Genomic DNA, 20,673 nt, shown 5'->3' on the forward strand with positions numbered 1-20,673 from the left:
TACGGCCCATATCATGATGGTGGTGGCGGTCGCTATTATCGTTATGAAACACCTTGGGTTCCTTGTTGGCAGGTAATCATATTTCTTTTTAAAAAATATATTATTGTTTAGTTTAAAATTTTTTAGGAGAGTGTTTATATTTAAAACTAACTAATTTTGGGTCACGTATGCATGTGTATCATTCATATTGGTAAAAATATGCATGTGTTCACATTTAAAACTAAAAATATGCATGTGTACTCCCCTCTTCAACACATGCTCTAGGCCTAATCCATGCACCCAACTACAATAAATGGATGTCCTTATCCAAGATTTTAATACTCGACTTTGACATCCTTAGCTAAAATGAATTGTTCGTTCGTGCCATCAATGAAATACTCTAAATAAGGCATGGACATTCATGTCTAAGGTGGGGTTCTTATGCTTTGTTGACAAGGACTATTTAGATGGGTGGTCCACAAATGAAGTGTGATGTCAGGAGGTTGGAATGTAGTTATCATGGACAAATTGATTTAAAGGCTTACAACATAAAAACATCAGTAGTGGGTGTAGTTGTAACTGAACTCATTTACATGCAACCAAACAGAACATAGGTGTAGTTGTAACTGAACTCATTTAAATGCAACCAAACAGTATATCTGAGAAAGCATGTTCATATTTTGAGGATTGTCTTGTTACAAGGCCTTGATCTGTGCATGTTTGGCACGTCAGCACATGTGCAATAACTCACCTCTTCATTGCGTGCTCACATGGGGTTATGGCATGTGCAATGCACATGGAGGAAGAAAGAAGAGAGGGATAGACAGAAGAAAATGGTGCAGTTACACAATTGCATGACTTTAACAGTGGATAACTCAATCCCTTATCTTTTATGGTGCTATAGCCTATTATAATATTGGATCCATCGGTTTTTGTACCATGAGCCGATGTAAAAATACATAATAGATGTCACAAAGTTATCACGGTGGACCCCAGAAAACTTTTGTTACGTGGACTTCATAATATGACATATTTATGCGGGCTACATAAAAAGATAAGGAGCTTGTGAAGAGGAATGGATTGAAATGACAAAATGCCATTAATTGAAGGGCCCAACACATTCCATTTCCATTTTAAAATTGAAAGTATATATACACTCCCTCCAACTAATTGTAGGAAGTGGATTGCATATTGAGTAAACTCCGTGGAGCCCACCATGATGTATGTGTCTTATCCATGTTGTCTATTCATTTTTCTAGATCATTTTAGGGCATGAGTCCAAAATTTAAGCATATCCAAAGCTCAAGTGGACTGCACCACAGAACGCCTACCATTGAAATATTGTCGGGGTCTGTAGAAGTTTTGGATGAAGCTAATATTTGTGTTTTCCCTTCATTCATATCTTTGTGACCTTATGAATAGGTCGGATGACACATAAACATCATTGTGGACCCTAGGAAGGTTTCAACAGTGGGCATCATTATCGCCATTGTTCCTATGGTGTCGTCCACATGAGCTTTGGATATGCTTCAATTTTGGGCTCATGCCCTAAAACGATTTAAAAAAAAAAAAAAAAAACCAAATGGACGGGCGTGGATAAGACACATACATCCACCGTGGCCCCACAAAGTTTACCTAGCACACAATCCACTTCCCCAACTATAGAGGTAAAATCGGCCAAATGCCACTCACATGGTTAGATTTAGTAGAGATGCGGTGGGAATTAGGCAAGCACATGGTTAGATGCAATAGAGATGTGGTATGTTCATGCAGGAGCCGAGTAGGCCACCATACAAATAAAATTTTATGGTCGAGGAAAACTTGAGTGACACTAACTATTTTACCTATTTCTAATATCAACAATGTGAAGGCTAGATCCCGAGCATATCGTGCTCATGTGGGGCGGATTGGGTGTTCAGGTGTGACTATAGAGAAGTTATGTTTGACTGCAATCGCGACTAACCAATTAATCTAATTCCACATACGACTAGACCCTATAGAAATATTAGGATAGAGAACATGAGTATTCCCTGCCCTAAGATGACTTGTTGATCTGCGACTTAAAATTCTAAGTAAGGCACCATGATTACAGAGGGGGAAAGTGTTAGGCACCCACTCTACTCGTACAAACGCACGATCTGTACTTCACAAGATCTGGCAAACTTTTGATTATTAGGATTAGTTCTTGTGTGGTAATGATTCAAGGGGGTGTGTGTGTATGATATTGTATCAAATGCAATGCTTACGACAAGCTATAGTTTTGGCTAAATAAATCTAGCTTGACTGCCCACATGCCGAAATGATAAACCGACCAATACAAGTTTTTGATGGACAAGATTTGATTAACTCGGCAAGTCACTGAGCGTACATTTAAATTGATCGGGTGATGAGTGCTATGTATGCAAGACTATATATGCAATGTTGCATGTGTAGATGTTGTATTAAATGTGACGGCAATGACAGACTGTAGTTTCGGCTAGATAAATCCATCCTGACTACCCACTTGCCTTGCGTATAATAATCAATCAGAATTTTTGATGGGTAAGCTCTGATTATATCGGCGAGCCATAGACGATACACTCGAGTTGATTAGGTGCCTAGTGCTATACAATATAATGCTGATAGATGATATAAGCAAGTGGGTGAGAAGGGAATAGATGTTGCACAATGCTAATTAAGGGTTGACGAAACTAATCTCAGAAGTCGAAAGGTTGGATGAAAGATAATGTCACAAGGATTGGAATGAGTGGCTTGGATTTGGGATTAGATTGCTCGAGAGGATAGGGATCTAATTGGATTATGTTAGACCTGGGATAGGCCATCTTCTGGTACTCTTTCCTCTCATCAGTGGAGGGATGGATTTGATGGGCTAAGGGGTGATGTGAAGGATTTCTGACTAGGCTGACTGGAGGGCTACGGGTGGCTTAAGTGATGCGATTGTATATGAAGATAAATGTTCAAAATCTCATATTCAAATCATAGATTCATATTTTCAAATATTTAATGAATTCAAATTTAGATAGGCTTGTTTAAGATATTTTGGATATCAGATTGGATACAGATCTCCATTATTCTTAATCAGATGGGATTCATATATGCACGAATTCTCTTCGAGTTCGTTCTACAGCCCTCCTCATGTTCCATTTAAAAGGTTTGGGGAGTGAGGACATAAATTGTAAATCAAAAGGCTTTTTATTTTTTTAAAAGCATTTTCTACTATTTCTTGTCCACCGTTCATTCTTTTAGCATCATCAACCTGAAGTGCTTCTTTCAAGTTATAAGCAATCCATGGTTGGGTCCATCAGATAGATACCTTACAGATAAATGGAACTAATTTGTTTCATCTTCACATCATCAACCTGATGTGCTTCTTTCAAGTTATAAGCAATCCATGGTTGGGTCCATCAGATAGATACCTTACAGATAAATGGAACTAATTTGTTTCATCTTAACTGCCCATATTTCATGCTATTGATTAGGAGAACTGATTGTAACATCCTTTCCTATTACCATAGGTCCCACCATGAAGATATCACCCTTCTCCAAAATCAGGCTAATCCACTTACTAGGTGAGCCACACCTATATGTTAAATCAGATAATTAGAATTGTTATGGCCCACCTGATGGGCCAAACAACCTGATTATTCTCCCAAATGATCTTTATGGTAGGGACTATTGTTTTAATGGTCATGATGCCTTACACAAGTGGCATGTCGACCAAAGAGATAGTACGGTACCTTAGTCGAGGTGTGTTGTATGTTTATGATCAATTCTCATTGATTGAATGCATAGGACCACGGTTAGACCCCAGGCTAATGTAAGATTGGCAAAAAATCAAAACTGCTATAGGCTTAAGGCTCATTGCTTCCATGTAAGTGCTAAATGCATAAAACACGGCGTCAAAAGGTGTCCATTAAGTAGAGGTGTACACGAACCGAGCTAGCTCGGTTAGCTCGCTTGACTCGACTGGAAAAAGCTCGATTCAACTTGGTTTGAAGTTGAGTTCGAGCCGAGTCGAGCTGATTTTTTGAGCTCGAAAATGAGTTCAAGCTAGCCCCAGCTAGACTTGACTCGGATCAAACCCAGCTTGAATCGAACTCGTATTGAACCAGTTCGGTGACTCGGTTACTTTGATATTGATATTGCTCACCAAGTGTTTGATGGAATGACTCGAAGAAGCATGGCTGGGCAAGGAAGGTATGTATATGAAACCAACCCCCTTTTTTTCTTGATTTTTATGTTGCTTAGAAGGTGTTTGATGAAATACCTGTAAAACCATTGCTGCTGTCTCAAATACAATGAGATTTTGAAGGTGCAGTCCAGGTGTTTGTGAAAATGCTGCAATGGTGAACTCGGCTCGAACTGGCCCGAGCTGCTGACCGAACCAAGCCGAGCTAGCCAGTTAGGCTCGAGGACTGAGCCAAGCCGAGTTCGAGCTGAGGTCAGCTAGTGGCCGAGCTCGACTCGATGTACACCCCTACCAATAAGCCTTAGAGCCAACTAACCATGCCACGTGAACACGAATCCTTTACGCAGCAAAACTCAATTCTCTCTCCTCTACCCATTAATCCTCCAAAACTTTTTTTTTTTAAATAAAAAGAATATTTTTAAATCATAGAAAGAAACTTTTTCAATATTCAGAAATTTGGTATTAAAAAAAAATTGAAAGCACTTCAAATTAATTTATATTTGGAAAATATGCAACAGTCCATTATTTTTAAAATCAGTTTTGAAAATATCGAAAAAATAACAATTTGGCCAATTGATAAATTAGGCTTACATGAAGGTGTCGTTTATATTTGAACCTTCGCTTAGTTCAAATACATCAGATTTTACTTAGTGACTGCATTCTTGAGCTAAAGACCCTATTTAAGAAATTGAATATACTAAATACATAACCTATCTATATTAAAGGTGTTTAAGTAATCGCATTAATGGCCTTGTGCTCTCGTCCCAGTCTGGCAAGTTCTCTAGGGATAAACCAAGTCTCATAGAAAGCGGCATAACTTCCACACTCATATACTAGAGCGCATCTCAAATGCACCTATATGATTTGCACTTCTCTATAACCTCCCTTATAAACCATGCAAGCATGCACTGAAGCTTCAGATAGGATTGTAAATGTTTCTTTTAGTGTATCAATCTAATTAATATTATGACTTGTATTTTTTCATGACACTTGATTATTGGAGTTATCAAATCTCAGGTTGGATTTCTGTCATAAGTAACTAATTTGGTTTGCAGAGGCTTGGGCCATATACTTGTAGGGCTTAGCCCATTTCTCATATCTCCCTTCTTATATAAAGAGGGTATGGGAGAAATCCCCTCTTTAACACTAATATTCTCCAAGAAAACAGGTTCAGTGCATTTTGGCTTGACTTTTGAGGAAAACTGTATAAAATAATCATCTACTCTAAACCCAAAATATTTTTAAAAATTAAAAATAAAAATAAAAATCATCAAATTCTGCAAGTTTTGCGTGGTGGGTCTCTCTCTGTAACTTGTATTTTGATTTTGAAATCCATGAGTGCTGCTCATGGTTATTTGTAAGAGGTTGTTTGGCTCAATTTATGAGACAACCCACACACTAATCATCCACTTTCAATCTATTGTCATCAAATCTGTCAGCTCTGCTTGACAGTTCTTTTCCTTCTGTTGTGCTCTTCAATCCAATGAATTGTACTCATTGCTCTCATGATGAGTTTTTTTTTTTTTTCAATTATCAATTTTCTGTCGGGGGAGCAGAAGCACATAGAGATGAATCAAGCAAAGTATTCCAATCATACAACTAAGCCCAATCATAAAGACTCCGAATTTAATATAGAAAAACTCTTCTAGGAAAAAATCACGACACAAAACGACATATATGCACTATGAAAGCAAAAAGTTACAAGAGATAGATATTACCTGATTCGAACAAGTCTCAAATCACCCAAGCTATACCCTTGAAACCCTATGAACAAATTACAAAGCTCTGAGATACACCCTATTTCCGATTACACTTCTATATATAACCTCTAGGTGAATCACAATCGAAATAGAAAAAAATTCCTGCACTTATGTAATTTTGCGTAATTTCTGCGCGATCGTTCAATGACACCTTTGATGGGACTTCGATCGCATCGACAGACTTTCGATGGCATCGAACAAAATACCAAAACGTTATAGCAACTAAACATGGATTTCTTGGATTTTCTCGATGACTTTGATGGGACTTCGATGTCATTGAACCTCTCATCGATGGCATCAAGCAGGAACCAAAAGTGTCCAGCAACCGATTGTGAAATTTTCAAAATTTTCGACTATCGATGGCATCGAACAGACTGTTGATGCATCGACAAACCCTGTTGCTGAAAAGATTTGAGACATCAACAACGATCTCCACCACGTCTTCAATCTTCATTTTGTATAGCTTCCTTGTCATCTTTTCTAATTTTGCCTTACATCAAATCTCACCATTGCTTCCCGTGCATCCTCTATCTTTCATTTATGCCTTTGCTAAGCCCAGAGAAGTTGCAAAGAGCTTGAACTACTTTGAGGGAACCACCTTAGTGAGTACGTCCGCCGGATTCATGTTCGTGTGAATCTTCTCTAGAGTCACGCCTCCTTCCTCAAGCACTTGTCGGATAAAATGATGATGAACATTAAAGTGTTTAGTCGTTAGTGATAGACAGAATTTTTGGCCAAAATGATAACACTTTCGTGTCACAATTAACCAGCATGGCCTCTTACTGAAGCCCCAAATGATTTATCATTCCCCTCAACCAAACACCTTCCTCAAATGCCTCTGTCATTGTCATATACTCAGCTTCGGTCGTGGAAAAAGCCACTATATACTGAAACTTCGACATCCAACTGATCGTTCCACCCACTAGCACAAACAAGTAACTGGAAGTTGATCTTCTAATGTCCACACTACCCGCGTAATCAGAATCCACAAATCCGACTAACTTGGCCCATAATTTCTTAAAAGATAAGATGTAATTTTGCGTACCTCGAATGTATCGAAGTAGCCATTTCACTGCCACCCAGTGTTGCTTTATAGGGTTAGACATATATCTGCTAATAACACCCATTGCATGTGAAATGTCGGATCTCGTATAGACTATGGCGTACATGAAACTGCCAACCACACTTGAATAAGGCACATGAGACGTATCATGTTTTTCTTCATCTATTTTAGGACACTGTTCCGAAGAAAGCTTGAAGTGAGACGCGTGGGAAACGTTGACCGGCTTTGCTTTGTCCATCCCATAATTAATCAATACCTTCTCAAGATATCTTGCCTAAGATAACCAAAGTCTACTCTTCTTCCTGTCTCTGTGTATATCAATGCCGAGAACCCTTTTTGCAACCCCCCAGATCTTTCATCTCGAATGTCCCTGATAATTGACTCTTAAGTAAATCGATCTCAAATATGCTATGACTGGTGATCAGCATGTCATCAACATACAACACCAGGATTATGAATTTATCATCACACAGTGTCTTATAATATACACAATAATCATATTAACTCTTGGTAAACCTCTGACTCACCATGAAATAATCAAACTTTTTATACCACTGTGGCAGTGACCGTTTCAGACCGTACAATGACCTCTTTAACTTGCAAATCTTATTCTGCCCCTTTTATTTTGAATCCCTCTGGTTGTTTCATGTAAATATGCTCTTCCAATTCATCGTGCAAGAAGGCAATCTTCACATCCATCTGTTCCAGTTCGAGATCGTATTGGGCAACCAGCGCTAACACGAATATAATAGATACTTGCTTCACAACTGACGCGAATATCTCAGTGAGGTCGACACATTCCCTCAGAGTCTATCCCTTCGTTACCAACCTTGCATTATACCTATCATGTTTCTTCTTAAAGATCCACTTACACCCGATCGCTTTTCAACAAACAAAAGCTTCATAAGTTCTCACATCTCGTTCTTTCACAAGGAGTTCATCCCATCGTCTATCGCTACTTTCCGTTTTTCCGCATCATGCTCATTAAAAGTCTCCTGAAGAATAGACAGGCCCCCATCATCTATAATGAGGGCATATGATACATTTAAGTCATTCATTTATCTCACCGGTAACCTGCGATCCCACGGCAGATTCCTTCACACAGGTGGCTGCTCCACCTGCTATTGTACCTATGTCTGTGTATCTGTCTCAATCTCACTGTCATCTGTGTCTACCTAAACATCCATAACTAACTTTTTCGGTTTCTCATGCTCATCCTTACGGAATAATGATCGTTCGTTAAATTTGACGACACGGTTAATGATGATTTTCTGTGTTACTCGGTCATACAGCCTATACCCCTTCACACCACCACCATAGCCAACAAAGTTGTACTTTTTGATTTTTTTGGTCTAGTTTATCTCTCTCAACTGATGGTACATGAGAGTAAGCTTCACAACCAAACACACGCAATCTTGAGTAGTCTACCTGCTGACCACTTTATACTTCCTCTGAAATTTTGCAGTTAATGGCCGTAGAATGGAACCAATTCACCAAGTAACAAGCCGTATTAACGGCCTCGGTTCATAATTCCTTGCCCAACCCAGCATTACTAATCATGCATCGAGTCCTCTCTAAGAGAGTCAGATTTATCCGCTCAGTCACACCGTTTTGCTCTGATGTGTGACGCATTATATTGTGCCCTATGATCTCTTCATTCTTACAGTATTGATTAAATTCACCTAAAGTAAATTATCTACTATTATCGGTCTTTAGAACCTTCACCTTTCACCCTGACTGTTTTTCCACCATCGTTTTCCATTGCTTGAAATTGGTGAAAACATCGAATTTATTTTTCATAAAATAAACTTATACTTTCCTAAATTGTCATCAATGAAGTGACGAACTATGACGACCCTCCACCAGAAACCATGGGCGATGGCTCCCATACATCAGAATGTATATAATCAAGAACACCCTTACATACATGTTTTTTATATTTAAAAGATAACCTTAAATGTTTACCATACATACAATGCTCGTATATACTTAAATCAAAACTTTTAAAAGCTAAAATTAAACAACAGTCAGAAAGTACCTTTATACCTCGCTCGCTCATATGGCCCAGACATGCATGTCATAGACATACATATGTGAAATCCGCTACAGCTGCACCCAATGAAATGCTCCCGATCAACATGTAAAGATTTTTGTTCTTCTGTGCCTTCATAACAACAAGTGCCTCTTTTGAAACTTTAAGGATATAATCAAAACCGGTGAATTTGTACCTAAGCGTATTGAGTGCTCCAATAGATATTAAGCTCTTCCTCATATCAGGAACGTGTCTCACCTTGGCCAAGGTACGCTCCATGCAATCAAACATCTTAATGCGTACCGATCCAACACCCACCACATTATAGGTATTGTCATTGCCCATAAATACCTAGCTACTATCGCACTCTCTGTAACTGATGAACCAGCTCCAATGAGGAGTCATGTGATATGATGCCCCAGTATTCAAAATCCATTCATCTTTACGATCGTCATATAAGTGTCCGACCATAGACACTGACAACACATCACTTACACTCGTACCTTTATCATACTCGGTAGTATTGGCCTCCCTGAAAAAAGCCTCTAAGTTCAATTTTCTTGCCTCAAGATTTTTACAATTCTTGTTCATGTGCCCATATATCCCACAATTTCAGCACTTTAACTTTTCTTTACCCTTGCCCTTGGATTTGGATATTGATCGAAGATCCACTGTCCCACTCAGAATTACGCCCCCTCATAACCACTGCATCCGTAGAGCCGCCCACGTCACCATTTTTCTTTCTCATCGCATTTCCATGAAGGGCTGAGATAACGGTATCAATGCTAAATGTCGATTTACCAATGCACAACAAGTTCTTGAATGACTCATACGAATCTAGGAGAAAATTCAATAGGATGCATGCATGATCCTCATCTTTAATCGTTTCCTCCACATTTAAAAATTTACAAATCATCTTATTAAAGTTACTAATATGGGCCTCAACATCACCTCCATCTGCCATCTTCAAATTAAACAACTGAAGCTTCAAGTACAGGCGATTCTCAAGAGATTTCTTCATATAGATATTCTCTAATTTCGCCCATATACTTGCTACAATTTTCTCTCTCATGACATTGTAGAAGACCCCATCCATTAGGCACAATTGGATAGAGGTTCTCGTTTTCTTATCTATCTTATTTAATTCATCATTTGTCATAGAATCTGGCCGCTTCTCAAGAATGGCATCGTCCAATCCTTGTTGAACTTGGAGACTGATCATCTTAACCTTCTATAATTCAAAGTTATTTTTCCCAGAATATTTCTTAACATCAAACTTAGGATTAGAAGCCATTGATACTACACTTTCATATTCAATCCGGGCCTCAACGTTTGCTCTGATACCACTTGTTGAGGGACTGCAAAAGCACACAGAAATTAATCAAGCAAAGTATTCCAATCGCACAACCAATCACAATCACAAAGACTTTGGATTTAACATGGAAAAACCTTTTCAGGAAAAAAAACACGGCACAAAGCGACATATATGCACTATGAAAAGCATAAAATTACAAGAGATAGATTATTCGATTCGAACAAGCCTCGAATTACCTAAGCTACACCCTTAAAACCTTAGGAATGAATTAGAAAGCTTTGAGATACACCCTATTCCCGATTACACCCTATATATAGCCTCTAGGCGAATCACAATCGAAATAGGAAATAAATCCCGCACTAATGCAATTCTACATAATTTCCGTGTGATCGTTCGATGACACCTTTGATGGGACTTCAATGGCATTGACAGACTGTCGATGGCATCAAACATCTTCGATGGTATCGAACAAAATACCAAAATGTTTCAACGACTAAACATGGATTTTCCGGATTTTCTCGATGGCACTTCGATGTCATCAACGGCTTGTCGATGGCATCGAACCTCTCATCGATGGCATCGAGCAGGATACCAAAAGTGTCCAGCAACCAATTATAAAATTTTCGAATTTTTCCGATGGCATCAAATAGCTCTCGAGAGCATCCAACGGATTGTTGATGTCATCGACAAACCCTGTTGCTGAAAAGATTTGAGACATCAACAACAATTTCAGCCCAAATGTATATACATGACTGTGGTAAGACCACATACTAATCATCTACTTTCAATCTAGATCATCCAGAACTGCCAGCTCTATTTGATGGACCTGTTCCTGAATATGTACTTGGCTTTTGAAATCCATGACATGGGTCTTTTGATGGCTGTTTTCTTTAGTGTAATTTGGCTACTGCTATAAGAAAAACCATACATTAATCATCTGTTTTGATCCAAATTTCTATGACTTTAGCTTAATGGATGTTTTCCTTAAATTGTGTTTTGCTTTGGAAATCTGTGATTTTTTCTTTTTGTTCATTGTTTCTTTAGTAGTGTAATTTGCCCCAGTTATTAGAAATACCATGTTTTAATCATCTATTTCTCAGCAATAGACACCAAATTCTACCAGTTCTGCTTGACGGGTCATTTTTCTAAACTTGCGTTTTCCTTTAGAAAGCAACCAGGATCTCTTAAAAGACTTCAATTTCAAATCCAAGCTGTTAAAGAGAATTTTAAAAGGCCAACGGCCAACAAACGACCACTTCAATAACCGCTAATCACAGCTAATTAAAATGACATTTTTATTTGTAAGATTACAAAAAGACAAAATCCAACAATGTTACCCAAACTGCTAAATGAATATAATCCTTGCAAGAGAATTTTTATCAATGGATGCAAAAATGAGAGGTTCAGATTGTTGGCCAGACTAATTTTTATCAATGGATGCAAAAAAAAAAAAAAGAAAAAAAAAAAAGGTGCATATTTGTTCGGTGATCCAGGTTCCAGACCCTGCTGTGAAAAGGCCAAACCCTAAAAATTCTCTAGAGGTGGGGGTCCACCAAATGCATGGTGCAGATGTCCGACACACATCACAATGGGGCCCACAGAGGTCGGGAGATGAGATGGTTGAAATGTTTAAATTTTGGAGATTCTTTGAGGCATGATCTATCCACGGCGGGAGGAAATTACAATAAGGATGGCTGAACTGGTTTCCACTTGCAGAAGCTCAAAGTTCAACTTGTGATAATCCCACGAAAAACAAAACCATAACACGAGATTTCTGTTTAAGAATCACAACATAACTTACGTTCAACTTCATTAACACAACTCTTACATTACAAATACACTGATTACTGCTTTAGATTACACCGCTCAACAACTTCCAATACAATCAGCAACACAAGTCGCAAGATTTCCCTTCTCTTTATTTACTAGCTTTTCAGCTTTAAGCTAAATGGAATTATTGAAAAGCTACTGCCAATTAGATCGTAGTATTTATTGTAGGCGGATTCTTTATTGAATGGCTCAAACAATTCAGGAACTCCTCCTTTTAGCTTCAAATAGAGCACAGCTGTGAGACATTATTTCATAAGTGGCTAATCCTGCTTGTTTGAAGGTGGGCCCACCATCCTCCAAGAAAAAACCTGGAAATGGGAGAGAAGTATCGACCAAACAAAGCCATTCCATTTCTTCGGGAAGCTGAGGCAGAATAACACTCTCCGATGACTTGCTTGCATTGAAGGCAATAAATAAGTCGCCCCTATCAGATCTGTCATCTTCATCTTCATCGGTCTTCAATGTCACGGCAAGGAATTTGGATGATGGATCTTCCCATTTTGGCAGAAATTGATCATTTCCTCTCCAATCTATATTTTTTACCAGCATAAAATTCCTCTTCTGGAAAATATCATTTCTCCTCATTCTAAGACTAATTAGAAATGCGATAAACTGAGTCGTTTGAATAGCAAAACTGGTTTTTAGACTATTCCAATTGAAAGGCTTCCGGTCACTGTCAGATAGCGACCCACCTGTCGATTGGCCACATTCATCCCCCATGTTAAGAACAGGAACGCCGAGCGAAATGAATAAGATGAAGAGAAAATTGCGTATCTGTTTAAGTCGTGTTTCTAGGACAACAGCATTACTTGTAGGCCCTTCTTCACCACAGTTCCAACTTAACTGCGAAGAGAGATCACCACTGCTGAAGCTGACCAAGTCCACGAGATGAAATCCGAAATTCCTTGTGATAAAGTTAAAAGAAAATGCCGGACCCCTACCATCTGAGAAGATGTCTCCACTTCCACAAAGCCGTGTGGCGAAGTCACTGAGGAGACCTTCACCCCTTAGGAAATCCCTAACATCGTGACAAAATTTCGTATTCATTTCTGCCCACCTTTTCCAATGGGGGAATTGGATTTCTTTGCATGACATTTCGAGTGGAGACCAGCAATCTGCTATGATCTTAGTCTTGGAAAGTATTGGGTCGAATGCAATAGCCTCAAGCAAAGGCGGGCGGGATAAATGCTCTCCATTCAACCCTTGGGTTAGAGACGCAGCATTCATAAAGCAAAACCCATCAATGTGAAACTCGGTCACCCAGTACTGTAGACTGTCCAAAATCATCCTTTGGACAATGGGATGATTGCAGTTCAAAGCATTATCAGCCGCTGATTCTGCATCCCTGCCAACAATATAATAGGACGAATTATCAATTCCTCTGAACGCTATTGTTTGACAGGCAGCATCTCCTCCCTCGGCAGTGGATGTGAAAACGACCTCCAGTAGAACCTCTATGCCATTGGCATGCAATGTTTTAACCATCTCTTTCATGGAAGTAATAGCCAACAAACAATCACATGTGGGCCCGTATGAGTTCAGCGGTGAAAAGAAATGATATGGAAGATAGGGTCCCTTTTGTTCATCAAAAGGAAAAATCGGCTCCAATAAGATTGCATTTACACCCAGAGTTTTGAAATGGTGTAGCTTCTTAATGAGACCAGTAAAGGTCCCGGCAACATCTGTAGGTAGCTGACTGGACTTGTCCTCAGTAAAACGCCCCACATTTAGTCGATAAACTACAAGTTTCTCCATAGGCAAGCACGGATAGACATGGCCCGTCCAATCAAACGCAGGTTCCTTGGACAAGCGCCCAAGACACTTTGCCAGAGAGATAGATTTGCCTTGATCAGGAAAGAAACTTCCAAGAATCTTTGCATATGGATCCAATAGCACATGTCGCACATGAAATCTACTCCCCTTGTCCCAAAGAATGTCTCCCTTACATCGATACCCGTAGCTCACAAAGCCGTCCACATTTTCCATCGAAACATGCCAAATATCACCTGTTCGATTAACGTAAGGATCTAAATCAATCTCTAATGAGGGCTCGTCTGTCATCTCACCATACAAGCACAAGGCAACTCTTTCCGCATTCCTTGAAAACAAAGAGAAATTCACCGAACCGTCGCGGGAAAACGAAATGCCAAAAGGCACAGGACATCCTGAACCGATACCCACGGGCACACAGAAACTTGTTTTCCTATGAGTTCTTATCCCTGACTCACCAGCAGCTGCACCGAGTGAAGAGTGCAGAAGAAAAGATAGGTAGAATGGAGCTTGATTTGAATCAAATTCCAACTCTGCTGCATGTCTACCTAGAGATTTCTCCACAAACGGCGTTTGGACAGTGGTTTCTGACAAAGACTTGCTTGTGTTTGGATCTGAGCTTTGAGAGTTTAAAACCATCAAACGTGAAGCGTCAGATCTGAACACGCCCCAGCTTAATGCCAGGTTATGTTCACTGCTCCATTTTGGCAAGGATGAAACTTCAATATATACGGCATATTTCGTGTTTTTTCTTCCAACTGATACCTTCACCTGCCCACCGATTTCCGTTCTAAATAAATACGATGGTGTCTTTTCTAGTACTTCAGTTTCACTACTCGTACCCAAATGAAGCCCAATTTGATCAACAAAACTTTGTGACATGGCACAAATTTTCAAATGATGAATGCGATGAGCAGTACTGATTACATCACTTGAGCTTCCTCGACGAATTCTGTTTCTTCTCAATGAGTGCAGTTTATTTGCTTTGTGGGTGCCTTTAATTCTATCACAATGATAGGCAGTGACTGATGATTCCGCCAATTTGATAACTTCACTGTTTAGATTGTGGGCCTGCATTGTACTTGACGGTGGGATAGTTGTCATTGTCACTTGGGAAGAGAAACACAGAGAGTCAGGACCAGAACGATTTCCTCCAGACTTGAAAGCAGGATGAGAACCGTTGAAAGAATGGAGGAGGTTTGCCTACTGATTTTTCTGTACTCCTTCGTTAGAGAGATAAGAGAATCAATTAGCTGAATGAGTAGCTTCAGAAACAAGACAGAATATTTGCATGAATGGAATACACTAGCCCTTGATTGATGCTTTCTCAAAGAGGCATGAGAATAGGATTTTGATGCAGGACAATTAACCACTTGCTCTAAAAGCTCGAACTGATAGAGCATGGTGAATTAATCCATTTATCTCGTAGCCTAGGCCTTAAATCCATGGGTTGGGTCCTCGGCCAAACCCTCCTCATGGGCCCCAAATCCATAGGTTCCACCCCCTCGTGGGCCCCACATCCATGGGTTTTGCCTCACATAGGCCCCAAATCACATGGATTCCGCGAACCGCCCAACCTTGAGTGTGCCCCTGCATCCCACAGGCCACCCCACTCGAGCCCGGTGTGAAAATACCCCCGCATTAGATTTGCACAAGTGCAAGTTCCCATAAGAAGGGCTCTTTCTTTAGGTAGCCCTTTGGCGAGAGTATAAATACCTAGGTATTTTGGCACCATGACATATTGCAGGGAGAACTATTAAACTCAGAACAAGATGATTTTTCATCATGGTTTACGAAGACCCTTTCAGCCTCTTACTGCAATAATCAATAGCTCTGTTGAAAGAATATTAGGGGAATATCACAGTATTATTCTTCCATCCTAACGGCTTCTTAATGACAGTGAGTTACTTCAACTTAAAATCTAAAAATAAGGTCTCATAATTGCTTTCAAGTTAGATTAAGTTCTTTCCATATATGTTTACCAAGTTAGATTAAGTTCTTTCCATATATGCAAAATGTCATTGGTGGACATGAAATGTGGTGGGACTCTTTGAAGCATTTGAATTGAACATAACAACACTTTTACCCATGAACAATCTCCAATTATTATGGCCATGTTGCTACAAGAGGCAGACTATCAATAGATTCAATATTACTAGAAAGATGACAAGACATTCTGATACAAGAGGTATCTCTCAACTTGCAGGGTTTCGCATGGAAACAGCAATGAGACAGATTTCCATTCAAATAATGAAAGGTACGAATTTCATTAGACCCAACACAACTACTAACAAACTTTTTAAAACTCTAATCCTTGTCCAAATAGGAAATCTAACACTAGAGATTCTTAAAGTTCTTGAACAGATGCTAAGTAGGAAATAACATGATTAGGATCCATCTAATAAATGAAATTCAAGAAAATAGGAAACTTTCTTTGCATTGACAAGGTAGTTATGGCAATCCACTGTAGATGTGGTAACATGCATGCCAATCTAGACAAGCAAAGTTATGGGCCAGGCATTTTTAAAAAAACACACTAATCAGATTATCCTAATCTTTTTAACGGTGGCTATCAAATGGATGACTTACAAAAGAAAAAGGGTCAGTGGTCTAAATTCAAAAGATGAAATCAGATGGTTAAAGATTGTAGACTAGGGTGATTTTCAGGAAAAGCTCCATCCACAATCAGGTCTGCGACTTTGATGATCTAGTTCTTGTGCATGTATGCTCACTGTACCATGGTCTATGGCCGAGTTGCCATTTTGTGGCAAATGCATGGGGTGTCTTGTGGATATAAGACTCGGCAACTCAGCCAGACTCGTCCGGTCTCGAGTCAAGTTGCAACTTGCCAAAGTCGGGGTTCAAACAAAATCACTTTTTCAGTAGATATTCAAGGATTACTAACACACAAAATTTTGATAATAACACAGTTCCGAATAAGTGTATCAAAAGGTTAGCAAGCACATCAAAGTTTTCCGCTTAGCCTGTCATGGGTTGGGTTTAGTACGAGACTCCTAGGTTTGTCGGATCATGTCTAAAAGTTCGGGCCTGACCAGTGATTGGGGTGAGCTTGGGTCAAGCTCATTGGTCATCTAGTCAGGTCACACCAAATCTAGGCCAGTGGTGTGGTAATAATAATAATAATGTAAATTAGTTGTATATACATTAATTTTGAGGGTCACAATGAGTTGGGTTGGCCCATGAATCAACTGGCCTAACGCACTTCTGAGGCAGGTTCAAGCTGATCTAAATGGGTAGCAGGTTGACCTCAAGCTAGAAATGTGACCAATTTAAGTAAATGGGTTGGGCTTGGGTTGGGCCCTACTCGACACGACCTGGCGATGTAGGTTATCCATGGGCCATGCAAAATAACCTGACCTGACCCAAAACCCAAAACAAAATAATAAAATATAAATATAATTCATATGATGTAGCTACAAATGTGAGTATCTGCAGATTGGCCTGGGTTTCACAACCTATAACCTCATAGTCCATTCTTAAACCTTAGTTGGTGAGTCTGGTTGTTTGAGCCAAACCCAATTACAATTAAATGAGTCAGGTTGAGTCGGGCTTGGGCTATACAAGCTTTGAGTTGGTAGGGTTGGGCCATAGGGAAATGGGTCACAGGTCGGGTTCTAGCAAGAATCAATAGGCCCTTTTAGTAAATGGATTGGGTAATCAAACCCAACCCACCGCCACCCCTAATTACATTCTACTTGTATTATTCTTAAACCTTAGTTGGCGAGTCTGGCTGTTTGAGCCAAACCCAATCACAATTAAATGAGTCTAGTCGAGTCAGGCATGGGGTTGACTAGATTTAAGTGGGTCGGTTTGGGCCATGGAAATGGGTCATAGGCCAGGTTTGGGCAGGAATTAATTGGCCATTTTAGTAGATGGATTGGGTAACCAAACCCAACCCATCGCCACCCCTAAGTACATTCCACTTGTATCATTCTTAAACCTTGGTAGGCGAGTTTGGTCATTCGAACCAAACCCAATTACAATGAAATGAGTCTGGTTGAGTTAAGCTTGGGCTCGACCAGTTTCAAGTGGGTTGAGTTTGGGCCACAGGGAAATGGGTCACAGGCCAAGGAATTAATTGGCCATTTTAGTAAATGGATTGGGTAACCAAACCCAACCCACCGCCTCCCCTAATTACATTCCACTTGTATTATTCTTAAACCTTAGTTGGCGAGTATGGCCATTCGAGCCAAACCAATTACAATTAAATGAGTCTAGTCGAGTCAGGCTTGGGTTCAACCAGTTTTATGTGGGTCGGGTTGGGCCACAGGGAAATGGATCACTGGCCGGGCTCTGGCAAGAATCAATAGGCCCTTTTAGTAAATGGATTGGGCAACCAAACCCAACCCACCACCACCACTACATTCCTCTTGTATCATTCTTAAACCTTAGTTGGTGAGTCTGGCCATTCGAGCCAAACCCAATTACAATTAAATGAGTCTAGTCGAGTCAGGCTTGAGCTTGACCAGTTTTAAGTGGGTCAGGTTGGGCCAAAGGGAAATGTGTCACAACCTGGGCTCTGGCAAGATTCAATAGGCCCTTTTAGTAAATGGATTGGGCAACCAAACCCAACCCGCTGCCGCCACTAATAACATTCCTCTTGTATCATTCTTAAACCTTAATTGGCGAGTTAGGTCGTTCAAGCCAAATCCAATTACAATTGAATGAGTCTAGTCAAGCTCTGCCTAGTATTAAGTGGGTTGGGTTGGGTTGGGTTGGGTTGGGTTGGGCCAAGGAAATGGGTGATGGGCCGGGTTCGGGCAAAAATTAATCGGCCCTTTTACTAAATGGATTGGGTAACCCAACCCAACCCACGGCCACCCCTAATTATATTCCACTTGTACCATTCCTAAACCTTAGTTGGTGAGTCTGGTCGTTCGACCCAAACCCAATTACAATGAAATGAGTCTAGTCGAGTAAGGCTTGGGCTCGGTTGGTTTTAAGTGGGTCGGGTGGGCCACAAGGAAATGGGTCACATGCCGGGTTCAGGCAAGAATTAATCGGCCCTTTTACTAAATGAAATGGGTAACCGTACCCAACCCACCGCCACCCCTAATTACATTCCACTTGCATACATGTAAAAATTGCTCAATGGCCGCACTTAAGCTTGACAATTTTTTAATGGATCATGCTCCAGCCTACAAAAATTGGCCTATATCCACTTCGGTTCAAGCACCATGCACCGATGCCGCTTATCATGACATGATCCAGACCGTCCAATAAATTGGCAACACGAAAGAAGATCGCAAAGATTTTAACCATCGGACCGGTAAAGAGGATCACGGATCGGACTGGAACTGGTCCATCCATAGTGGAAAACAGGCCGGATGAACGGCTGGGATCATGAGATGAGATGCCATGTGTCTGAATTTGAGCAGAACGGATAAGGACACTGGTGAAGCTGCCTTCAGCTTCAGGGTTAGATCATCCAATGAAGAACTTTTCTTCACCGATGGAATTTTCTATATTTCGAATTGGAAAAGATAAACCCGGATTTTTAAAAAAGAAGTCCCAAACTAAGAGAAACAGTAGAAAATGAGTTGAAAAAACGGAAGAGGTTGTTCATCCGGACTACTTACATGGGGTTATTTTCATGCTGGAGAGGGCGGAGTGAGTCGGGGTTCCCGCCACGGAATTGCAAGGTGCTGCGTACGGAAGATGAACTGCAAGAATCCAAGTAAGAAGAAGATGCCCACTCTCTCACGATCTCGATCTCGATCTCGATCTCTCTCGACCACACAACACTAGATAGCAAAGAGAAATGTAATAGGCATATGCTGATCTGGACCGTTAGATGGAAGAGGGCCATCTCGAAGGGCTGCGTGGCGGAATCTGACGGTTCTAGACGATTTGGACAACGGTCCGAATCTAGAGGGGAAAAGCGCTTTCGTCACGTGGCCTTCTTCGTCCGGACTCGGTTTGCGTAGATGTCCTACCCCCGCCCGTCTCTAGACACACACGAGCAGTTCGGCGGGCTGGCCCACCGTGATGTATCTGTTTATCCACGCCGTCCATACCTTCTATCATATCATTTTAAATCATGTATATAAAAAATGAGGTAGATCTAACGCTCAAGTGGACCACACCAAATAATAAGTTTGGGTTGCATTAAATGCACAAAGCATTAAATGCAGGGTGTGGTCCACACTCTATCATTGAATACATCTAATTTTTGTGCTCACACCTTAAAATGATCTGAGAGAAGGGATGGACGGCGTGGATAAACAGACACATCACGGTGGGCCCGCCAACAGAACTGCCCGTTGGTGGCTAGAAACGGGCGGGGGTAGGACGCAATCCGCGTCGTGCGTAGATGAGGTTTTTGGGACGCGGATTTCGTGCAAAAGCCTCTAGGCAGGAAGTTCCTGCGCTAAGGATGCCGGTGGGGCACACTGTAATTTATGTGAGAAATCCATTCCGTCCATCCGTTTTTAGATCTAAATTTAGGACGTACAACGGAAAATGAGATGGATACAAACCTCAAGTGACTCACACGAGTGGGAAATTTGGGAAAGAAATTCTTACAGTTTAAACCATCCTAAGCTCTAGCTTGATGTTTATATGCTATCCAAACCATTTATAAGGTCATTCCTAATTAGATGAAGTGAAAACGGAAAAAATACAGCAGATACAAAACTTTTATAGCCATAAGAATACTTCAATGGTGCTTATTGAATTCTCAGTGTTTCCTCTCTTGTGGCCCACTTAGTGTTT

At 40.4% G+C, this 20,673-nt stretch overlaps 1 protein-coding gene across 2 annotated transcripts; it reads right to left on the reverse strand.

The window, feature by feature from the left end:
* Positions 1–12,109: 12,109 nt before the first annotated feature.
* On the reverse strand, positions 12,110–19,795 carry LOC131226118 (isoamylase 2, chloroplastic). Of its 2 annotated transcripts, none has more exons than XM_058221817.1 (2): positions 19,539–19,795; positions 12,110–15,153 (listed from the first exon to the last, which is right to left on the reverse strand). In XM_058221817.1, the coding sequence occupies exon 2, from the start codon at positions 15,040–15,042 to the stop codon at positions 12,367–12,369; it is 2,676 nt and encodes an 891-aa protein (XP_058077800.1). In that variant the 5' UTR covers positions 15,043–15,153; positions 19,539–19,795; the 3' UTR covers positions 12,110–12,366. The 2 variants fall into 2 exon arrangements, with proteins under 2 accessions (XP_058077800.1, XP_058077799.1); XM_058221816.1 differs by having other exon boundaries at positions 12,110–15,161.
* Between the last annotated feature and the right edge of the window lie 878 nt (positions 19,796–20,673).

This window comes from Magnolia sinica, chromosome 14 (genome assembly GCF_029962835.1).
Source record: "Magnolia sinica isolate HGM2019 chromosome 14, MsV1, whole genome shotgun sequence".
NCBI classification, from domain to species: domain Eukaryota; kingdom Viridiplantae; phylum Streptophyta; class Magnoliopsida; order Magnoliales; family Magnoliaceae; genus Magnolia; species Magnolia sinica.

What these genes read in the sequence shown, in the direction of transcription:
- LOC131226118 (XM_058221817.1), bottom strand. Translation starts at nt 15,042, where the DNA reads ATGACAACTATCCCACCGTCAAGTACAATGCAGGCCCACAATCTAAAC.